Source organism: Salmo salar, chromosome 18 (genome assembly GCF_965601325.2).
Source record: "Salmo salar chromosome 18, fSalSal1, whole genome shotgun sequence".
NCBI classification, from domain to species: domain Eukaryota; kingdom Metazoa; phylum Chordata; class Actinopteri; order Salmoniformes; family Salmonidae; genus Salmo; species Salmo salar.
This window is the reverse complement of record NC_138308.1, coordinates 86,012,471-86,023,153: the sequence shown is the minus strand read 5'-3', so window position 1 is coordinate 86,023,153 and position 10,683 is coordinate 86,012,471. Positions and strand designations below refer to the sequence as shown.

At 40.5% G+C, this 10,683-nt stretch overlaps 1 protein-coding gene across 2 annotated transcripts in view; it reads right to left on the bottom strand.

Annotated features, from left to right (window-relative positions):
* Positions 1-2,674: 2,674 nt before the first annotated feature.
* LOC106577950 (sterile alpha motif domain-containing protein 9-like) overlaps positions 2,675-10,683 on the bottom strand; it is a 37,942-nt gene continuing 29,933 nt past the window's right edge. For both annotated transcript variants that reach the window (XM_014156431.3, XM_014156430.3), the window contains exon 10: positions 2,675-3,521. In XM_014156431.3, the coding sequence (XP_014011906.3) occupies positions 3,259-3,521 (263 nt within the window). In that variant the 3' untranslated portion in view covers positions 2,675-3,258. The remainder of the gene's footprint in view (positions 3,522-10,683) is intronic.

The following is a 10,683-nucleotide window of genomic DNA, read 5'->3' as shown; positions in this document are numbered from 1 at the left end:
GCCTTTTTGGTAGAGTGGCCAGATGGAAGCCATTCCTCAGTACAAGGCACATGACAGCCAGCTTGGAGTTTGCCAAAAGCCACCTAAAGACTCTCAGACCATGAGAAACAAGATTCTCTGGTCTGATGAGACCAAGATTGAACTCTTTGGCCTGAATGCCAAGCGTCACGTCTGGAGGAAACCTGGCACAATCCCTACAGGGAAGCGTGGTGGTGACAGCATCATGCTGTGGGATGTTTTTCAGCGGCAGGGACTGGGAGACTAGTCAGCATCAATGCTAAATGAACGGCGCAAAGTACAGAGAGATCCTTGATGAAAACCTGCTCCAGAGTGCTCAGGGCCTATGACTGGGGCAAAGGTTCACCTTCCAACAGAACAACGACCCTAAGCACACACACAGCCAAGACAACACAGGAGTGGCTTCGGGTCGGCTTTGGGACAAGTCTCTGAATGTCCTTGAGTGGCCCAGCCAGAGCCCAGACTTGAACCCAATTTAACATGTCTGGAGAGACTAGAAAATACCAGTGTAGCAATGATCCACATCCAACCTGACAGAGCTTGAGAGGATCTGCAGAGAAGAATGTGAGAAACTCCCCAAATGCAGGTGTGCCAAGCTTGTAGCATCATACCCAAGAAGACTCAAGGCTGTAATCGCTGCCAACGCTGCTTCAACAAAGTACTGACTAAAGGGTCTGAATACTTATGTAAATGTGATATCTCAGTTTTTTATTTTCAATACATTTGTAAAAATTTATAAAAACCTGTTTTTGCTTTGTCATTATGGGGTGCTGTGTATAGATTGATGAGGGGGGGAAATATTTAATCCATTTTAGAATAAGGCTGTAACGTAAGAAAATGTAGAACAAGTCAAGACGTCTGAATACTTTCCGAATGCGCTGTATGGATAAAAGTATGTGGACACCCCTTCAAATGAATGGATTTGGTTATTTCAGCCACACCCATAGCTGACAGTTGTATAAAATTGAGCACACTGCCGTGCAATCTCCATAGACAAACATTGGCGGTAGAATGGCCTTATTGAAGCGCTCAGTGACTTTCAATGTGGCACCGTCAGTTTGTAAAATTTCTGTCGTGCTAGCGCTGCCCCGGTCAACTGTAAGTGCTGTTATTGTGAAGTGGAAACATAGGAGCAACAATGGATCAGCCGCGAAGTGGTAGACCACACAAGCTCACAGAATGGAATGTCAGCATAAGAACTGTTCTTCGGGAGCTTCATGAAATGGGTTTCCATGACCGAGCAACAGCACACAAGCCAAAAATCACCATGTGCAATGCCAAGCGTTGGCTGGAGTGGTTTAAAGCTCGCCGCCATTGGACTCTGGAGCAGTGGAAACGCATTCTCTGGAGTGAACACTTCTCCATCTAACCATCTGGCAGTCCGTCGCACGAATTTGGGTTTGGCGGACGCCAGGAAAATGCTACCTGCCCCAATGCATAGTGCCAACTGTACAGTTTGGTGGTGGACGAATAATGGTCTATGGCTGTTTTTCATGGTTCGGGCTAGTTCCCTTAGTTCCAGTGAAGGGAAATCTTAATGCTTCAGCATACAATGACATTCTTGACGATTCTGTGCTTCCAGCTCTGTGGCAACAGTTTAGGGAAGGCCCTTTCCTGGTTCAGTATGACAATGCCCCTGTGCGCAAAGCGAGGTCTCAACAGAAATGGTTTGTCGAGATCGTTGTGGATGAACTTGACTGGCCTGCACATAGCCCTAACCTCAACCCCATCAAACAACTTTGGGATAATTTGGAACACCGACGGCAAGCCTGGCCTAATCGCCCAACATCATAGCCGTTCTCACTAATGCTCTTGTGGCTGCCTGGGAAGGCATTAGAAAGCCTTCCCAGAAGAGTGGAGGCTGTTATAGCAGCAAAGGGGGGACCAACTCCATATTAAAGCCCATGATTTTGGAATGAGATGTTCGACGAGCAGGTGTCCACATACATGTAGTGTATATCTTATTGAGAAGTAACTGAGGTTTTTATCTGTAATGGATGCTTGAAATTTTTGCTGATCACTCAACACAACCAATACTTTAGCAAATATACATATTTACATTTTAATCATTCAGCAGACCCTCTTATCCAGAGTGACTGTAACGCCCTGGCCATAGAGAGGGGTTTTTGTTCTTTATTTTGGTTAGGCCAGGGTGTTACATTGGGTGGGCGTTCTATGTTCTTTTTCTATGTTTTTGTATTTCTTTGTTTTGGGCCGTGTGTGGCTCCCAATCAGGCACAGCTGAAGTTCATTGTTGTTGATTGGGAGTCACACATAAGTGCATGTTTGGGGTTTTGTGGGTAATTGTTTCTGTCATTGTGTTTCACCTGACAGGACTGTTTCGCTGTCAGTTTCTTGTTTTGTAATTGTATAGTGTTCCGTTAAAGAATTAAATATGATGAACACTAACTCCGCTGCGTTTTGGTCCACTCTCTCTCATGGCAGTCGTTACAGTGACTTACAGTGAGTGCACACATTTTTTGTACTTAACGTTTTTTTTGTACTGTTCCCCCGTAGGAATTGAACCCACAAGCTTGCTGTTGCAAGCACCATGCTCTACCAACTGAGCCACATGGGCTAGAATTTATATTTATTTTAGCACAATGACAAAATCATTAAATCAGTACAAAAGACACATCTGTTGGTAGGTATTTATTTCAATACATATTCTAATACCCGTGTTCTGACAAATATATCACATATCATTCATTACTGTTACACGTTTCATTAGGCTGGTACATTAAGCTTTACAAAATTATATATTTATATATATATTTATATTTATTTACATCACTGGTATTCCTTACCCTCACTAAACAGCCAAAATGAAACAGCCAAAATAAAATCATTTCATTGTTTGCATCATCACTATATTATATATTTTTTTATGTTCATAATATATTTCCTTTATATATTTTCTTGTCTGTAAATAATCCAGAGCATCTAGGTGAACCAGTTGAGCAAATGTTATAATTTCAGAGGAAATTCAGTTCCAACACAATTGTTATCAAATGTTACGTCTTTGACAAAGCCTCTAGGGTAAAACAGTGGGTTGCTGTTCTGCAGGCTACTAATATTTACATGTAGAAAAATAAGAATGATAAAATAATGATGCTATACTCCTCTTATGTTGTGTTTTCTTGTAAACACAAAGTAATAAAACAAAGCATAACTGCCATAATTTATGCCAGTTTCCCCTAAAACAAACTTAAAATGCCCCCCATTCACCATTCCATCTCCTCATTCACCCTTCAGGTCTTTGATTAGCAGTGGCTCCAGCTCCTTCAGGATCTCATAAAAAATATTTTTCGCTCTGATGCCACTTGCCTTCAAAGGTCCCATGTAGAGCGCCCTCATCTGGTCCTGTGTGGTGCGTTTGGCCATTACTGTACTGTAGCCCTCGTCAGTGATAACTCTATTGGCCAGGATTTTATCCAATATGGGCTTCACTTGGCACACTCTCTGGATAATGTCTGTCCGGTGGAGGTCCACAAAGTGCAGGTCTGAGGCAAAGATTGGTTGCAGGACAATTGCATTTAAAGACGATGAAATTCATACATGTAATACACTAAAAACGAAATTAAAACCATGATAAATTGTGCTAAAGCTTGGATGCTACGGAAGATTATTAGGGCCACTTCAAGAGAAAAAAAATAAATGGCAAACGGTGGTGGTACTTGTATTTTCAAATTTTTTTGCATGATGGTACTTTAAAAAAGTGGCAATATTTCGAAAATAAACTAGACATTTTATTTTGATAATAAAGTCAACATTTATTTCAAGATTAACCTAGTGAATCTGGTTAACCGCATGTCTCTCTGGCTCCCTGTTGCTGTCCACGTCACCGTTGAAATGCCTGCAGTTTGATGACCTGGTGAAACTATACTTTACAATTGGCTTCAGTAACAAAGAAATCCTTTCTATTTTAGCACATAATAACCAAATGATTATGATTATTAGAACCTGGAAAATGTTGTCCGACAAATTATTTTTGGGGGATTGGTAGATCAGCTTTTTATGTTGCAGATAGATTGTAGCTTCCATCAATGTAATTGTCTGCATCATTTTCAATCCCCCACATATATTTTTTGTAAATATATTCACATACAGTACCGGTCAAACTTTGGACAAAACTACTCATTACAGTGTTTTTCTTTATATTTACTATTTTCTACATTGTAGAATAATAGAGAAGACATCTTAACTATGGAATAATACAGTAATCAAAAAAGTGTTAAACAAATCAAAATATATTTCTTATTGTTCAAAGTAGCCACCCTTTGCCTTGATGACAGCTTTGCACACTTTTGGCATTCTCTCAACCATCTTCATGAGGTACTGTAGTCACCTGGAATGCATTTAAATTAATTAACAGGTGTACCTTCAGTTGTGTTGTGACAAGGTAGGGGGGTATACAAAAGATAGCTCTATTTGGTAAAAGACAAAGTCCATATTATGGCAAAAACAGCACAAATAAACAAAGAGAAACGACAGTCCATCATTACTTTAAGACATATAGGTCTTAAAGTCAATCCGGAAAATTTCAAGAACTTTGAAAGTTTCTTCAAGTGCAGTCGCAAAAACCATCAAGCGCTATGATGAAACTGGCTCTCATGAGGACCGCCACAGGAAAGGAAGACCCAGAGTTACCTCTGCTGCACAGAATGAGTTCATTAGAGGTAACCGCATCTCAGATTTCAGCCCAAATAAATGCCTCACAGAGTTCAACAGACACATCTCAACAACAACTGTTCAGAGAAGATTGCGTGAATCGGGCCTTCATGGTCGAATTGCTGCAAAGAAACCACTACTAAGGGATACCAATAAGAAGAAGAGACTTGCCTGGGCCAAGAAACACGAGCAATGGACATTAGACCGGTGGAAATCTGTCCTTTGGTTTGATGAGTCCAAATCTGATGAACGTGTGATGTCCGCATGTGTGGTTTCCACCATGAAGCATGGAGGAGGAGGTGTGATGGTGTGGGGGTGCTTTGCTACTGACACTGTCAGTGATTTATTTAGAATTCAAGGTGCACTTAACCCTCATGGCTACCACAGCATTCTGCAGCAATAATTCATCCCATCTGTTTTGAGCTTAGTGGGACTATTATTTATTTTTCAACAGGACAATGACCCAAAACACACCTCCAGGCTGTATAAGGGTTTTTTGACCAAGAACGAGAGTGATGGAGTGCTGTATCTGTAACGCTTGGGCGTAGTGGGTGCAGAGTCAGGAGCAGGAAGCAGAGAATGCAGGGTAGTGTTATTTATTAAACACACAACGGCAAAACACAAGCCGGCCCAACAGCAAACAAGAGCGCACACAAAAACCAAAGTGCCCAAACACATGGGACAGAACAGATCGGCGCAAAATACGCACTCGCACCTCAAAATACAATGAGCGTGCATTCACAAGCTATACAACGATCAAATAATCCCGCACACAGAGCAGGCGGGCCTCCTGGCTAAAATAGCCCGGCTAATCAGCCCAAACCAAAAACAGGTGCACACAATAAACGAAAAGGGGGAAAAGGGAATCAGTGGCAGCTAGTAGGCCGGCGACGACGACCGCCGAGCGCCACCCGAACAGAAGGGGGAGCTACCTATGGTAGGAGTCGTGACAGTATCAGATGACCTGGCCTCCAAAATCACCTGACCTCAGCCCAATTGAGATGGTTTGGGATGAGTTGGACCGCAGAGTGAAGGAAAAGCAGCCAAGAAGTGCTCAGCACATGTGGGAACTCCTTCAAGACTGTTGGAAAATCAATCAAGGTGATGCTGGTTGAGAGAATGCCAAGACTGTTCAAAGCTTTCATCAAGGCAAAGGGCGGCTACTTTGAAGAATTTGTTTCACACTTTTTTGTGTACTACATGATTACATATGTGTTATTTCAGAGTTTAGATATCTTCACTATTATTCTACAATATAGAAAATGGTAAAAAAAATAATAATAATTGAATTAGTAGGTTTGTCCAAACTTTTGACTGGTACTGTATATATTATCTTAAATTCCACAATTAACAAATACTATTCCTAATAATTTAGGCAGTTCATGCAAGGGATTGTTACCTCTAACCAGGAATGCCATTACAAAAATATAATTTTTGCAAGCGATTCTTATTTTAGCAAACAATTATTGTGATTCATCCTATATTGCCCCAAACATCTTTACTCCCTTGCAACAGTTGTGGGATGTATACACACACACACAGACAGACAACTCATACACACTCAACCCCTTTCCCTCACAAACAACCATAAACTCAGATGCTCAACAGTTATTCCATCCCAGAGCCCAACTCAAGAAAGGACTTGATTTTTGAATGCATATACAGTTGCAGCTGTTTGAGAAGGCATGCAACATTTAGCAAAAACAGGCATCTGATCTCCTAGGTGATGGAGATCATACTCACCCCCTTCCCCTGAAACACAAACACGCTGGTCCCAGTTGTGACCATTTTCCCAAGCATCTCTGAGCAGTCAGACCTTTGATTATTTTGTGCCACCAGGGCCACAATAATATTCCCCCTCTCTGAATGTCTGAGTGTGACCCACGCCCCATGGGTTACTGCAGCTAGTGTTGCCAGCACTGCCACTGCCTGGGTGGGGGCACCCCTCGGAATCCCCACCGGTTAGGTACACGGTCATCAAGGTTCTCATTAGTAGCTTTGAGAATGTCCTTGAATATTATGCTCTCCCATTTGTATTTGTATTTATTATGGATTCCCAATCTTCCTGGAGTCCAGCAAAATTAAGGCAGTTTATACCATTTTTAAAACATTACAATACATTCACAGATTTCACAACACTGTGTGCCCTCAGGCCCCTAATCCACCACCACATATCTGCAGTACTAAATCCATGTGTATTTATAGTGCGTATGTTATCTTGTGTGTGTGTGTGTGTGTGTGTGTGTGTGTGTGTGTGTGTGTGTGTGTGTGTGTGTGTGTGTGTGTGTGTGTGTGTGTGTGTGTGTGTGTGTGTGTGTGTGTGTGTGTATGCATGTGTCTGTGCCAATGTTTGTGTTGCTTCACAGTCCCCGCTGTTCCATTAGATGTTTTTAATCTGTTTTTTAAAATCTAATTTTACTGCTTGCGTTAGTTACTTGATGTGGAGCAGAATTCCATCTAGTCATGGCTCTATGTAGTACTGTGTGCCTCCCATAGTATGTTCTAGACTTGGGGACTGTGAAGAGACCTCTTGTGGCATTTCTAGTGGGGTATGCATGGGTGTCTGAGCTGTGGCCCAGTAGTTTATACAAACAGCTTGGTGAATTTAACATGTCAGTACCTCTCATAAATTAAAGTAGTGATGAAGTCAATCTCTCCTCCACTTATAGCCAAGAGAGATTGACATGTATATTATTAATATTAGCTCTCTGTGTACATCCAAGGGCTAGCCGTGCTGTCCTTTTTTGTGGCACCTGACCACACGACTGAACATTTGTCAAGGTGCGACAAAACTAGGGCCTGTAGGACCTGCCTTGCATATTATTTATTATTATTAATATTATTATTACTTGTTGTATTTGGCGCATGTGAAATAAAGTTTGATTTGATTTGTTGATAGTGTTCTTAAGAAGGCAGAGCATTGCTTTATTATAGACAGACTTCTCATCGTCTTAGTTACTACTGCATCAATATGTTTTGACCATGACAGTTTACAATCTAGGGTTACTCTAAGCAGTTTAGTCATCTCAACTTGCTCAAATTCCACATTATTTATTACAAGATTTAGTTGAGGTTTTAGGGTTTAGTGAGGATTTGTTCCAAATACAGTGCTTTTAGTTTTTAGAAATATTTAGGGCTAACTTATTCCTTACCACCTACTCTGAAACTGACTGCAGTGCTTTGTTGAGTGTTGCAGTCATTTCAGTCCCTGTAGTAGCTGACGCGTATAGTGTTGAGTCATCCGCATACATCAACACTCTGGCTTTACTCAAAGTCAGTGGCATGTTGTTAGTAAATATTTTAAAAAGCAAGGGACCTAAACAGCTACCATGGGGAATTCCTGATTCTAACTGGATTACATTTTAGAGGCTTCCATTAAATAACACCCTCTGTGTTCTGTTAGACAAGTAACTCTTTATCCACATTATAGCAGGGGGTGTAAAGCCATAACACATATGTTTTTCCAGCAGCAGACTATGATCGATAATGTCAAAAGCTGCACTGAAGTCTAAAATTGTATCATCAATTTCTCTCAGCCAATCATCGGTCATTTGTGTAAGTGCTCTGCTTGTTGAGTGTCCTTCCCTATAAGCATGCTGAAATTCTGTTATCAATTTGTTTACTGTGAAATAGCATTTTATCTGGTTAAACACCATTTTTTCAAGAAGTTTACTAAGGGTTGGTAACAGGCTGATTGGTTAGCTATTTGAGCCAGTAAAGAGGGCTTTACTATTCTTGGGTAGCGGAATAACTTTAGCTTCCCTCCAGGTGTCACGGCTGTCGAAAGGAGCGGACCAAAGTGCAGCGTGTGTTTCGTTCCACATATTTATTTAATTCGTGAAACTATGCAATACATCAAATAACTGAATAAACAAAAACATCAAACCGTGACGCAGAGGAGAAACAAACACTACTCACAAATAATCACCCAAAAAAACAGGAAGATTAACCCCTACTAAAGTATGATCTCTAATTAGAGACAACAAGGACCAGCTGCCTCCAATTGGAGATCATCCCAAACAAGCCAAAATAGAAATACAAAAACTAGAACCTAACAACATAGAAATACAAAACAGAGAAAAACACAAAGCACCCCCTGTCACGCCCTGACCTACTCTACCATAGAAAATAACATCTTACTATGGTCAGGACGTGACACCAGGCCTGAGGGCACACGCTCTCTAGTAGGCTTAAATTGAAGATGTGGCAAATAGGAGTGGCAATATCGTCTGCTATTACACATAGTAATTTTCCATCCAGATTGTCAGACCTCAGTGGCTTGTCATTGTTGATAGACAACAACAAAAATGTTCACCTCTTCCACACTGACTTTACGAAATTCAAAACTATAATTCTTGTCTTTCATAATTTGGTCCGATATACTTGGATGTGTAGTGTCAGCATTTGTTGCTGGCATGTCATCCCTAAGTTTGCTTATCTTACCAATGAAAAAGTAATTAACTTCACTAGGGTAGCATTCGGAATTTTGGATGAAAAGCGTGCCCAAATTAAACTGCCTGCTACTCGGGCCCAGGAACTAGAATATGCATATTATTAGTAGATTCGGATAGAAAACACTCTGAAGTTTCTAAAACTGTTTGAATAATGTCTCTGAGTATAACAGAACTCATATGGCAGGCAAAAACCTGAGAAAAATCTAACCAGGAAGTGGGAAATCTGGTGCTTGTAGTCCTTTCAAGTCATTGCCTATCAAACACACAGTAACTTAGGGTTCATTTTGCACTTCCTTAGGCTTCCACTAGATATCAACAGTTTTTAGAAAGTTGTTTGAGGCATCGATGATGAACAGAGAGTGAACAGAAGAAGTTGGAAGTTGTTGACTCAGGAAAGCACATGACTTCATTGACACGCATTCACGTCCGGTTGGAATATTATTGAAGTTATAAGTTAAAAAGGCCCTAAAGATTGATGCTATACAACGTTTGACATGTTTGAACGAACGTAAATATAACTTTTTTTTACTTTTCGTGGTGACATTTTGGGCGCGCTTCCTACACTTGGAGTAGCTTACTGAACGTGCAAACAACAAGGAGTTATTTGGATATAAATTATGGACTTTATCGAACAAAACAACTTTTATTGTGGACCTGGTATATCCTGGAAGTGCCTTCTGATGAAGATCATCAAAGGTAAGTGAATATTTGTAATGCTATTTAGGATTTTAGATGACTCCAAAATGGCGGGTATCTGTATTGCCTAGTGTATTTTTCTGAACGCAGTACTCAGATTATTGCAAAGTGTGCTTTCCCCATGAAGCTTTTTTGAAATCTGTCACAGCGGTTGCATAAAGGAGATGTTCATCTATAATTCTTTGAATAACAGTTTAATATTTTATCAACGTTTATGATGAGTATTTTTGTAAATTGTTGTGCTGATTCACCGGCAGTATTGGAGGCAAAATATTTTCTGAACATCACGCGCCAATGTAAAAGGCTGTTTTTGGATATAAATATCAACTTGATCGAACAAAAAATGCATGTATTGTGTAACATGATGTCCTAGGAGTGTCATCTGATGAAGATCGTCAAAGGTTAGTGCATAATTTTAGCTGAATTTCTGGTATTTGTGATGCCTGTCCTTGCTAGGAAAATGGCTGTGTGGTTTTTCTTGTGTTGGAACTGTCCTAACATAATCTAACTTTATGCTTTCGCCGTAAAGCCTTTTTGAAATCGGACAACGTGGTTACATTAACCTCTCTAGGGTAGGTGGCACCAAATCATCCCACCTACGTAACAGCCAGTGGAATCCTGTGGCACGTTATTCAAATACCTTAGAAATGCTATTACTTCAATTTCTCAAACATATGAATATTTTACAGCATTTTAAAGACAAGACTCTCGTTAATCTAACCACACTGTCCGATTTCAAAAAGGCTTTACAACGAAAGCAAAACATTAGATTATGTCAGCAGAGTACCCAGCCAGAAATAATCAGACACCCATTTTTCAAGCTAGCATATAATGTCACAAAAAC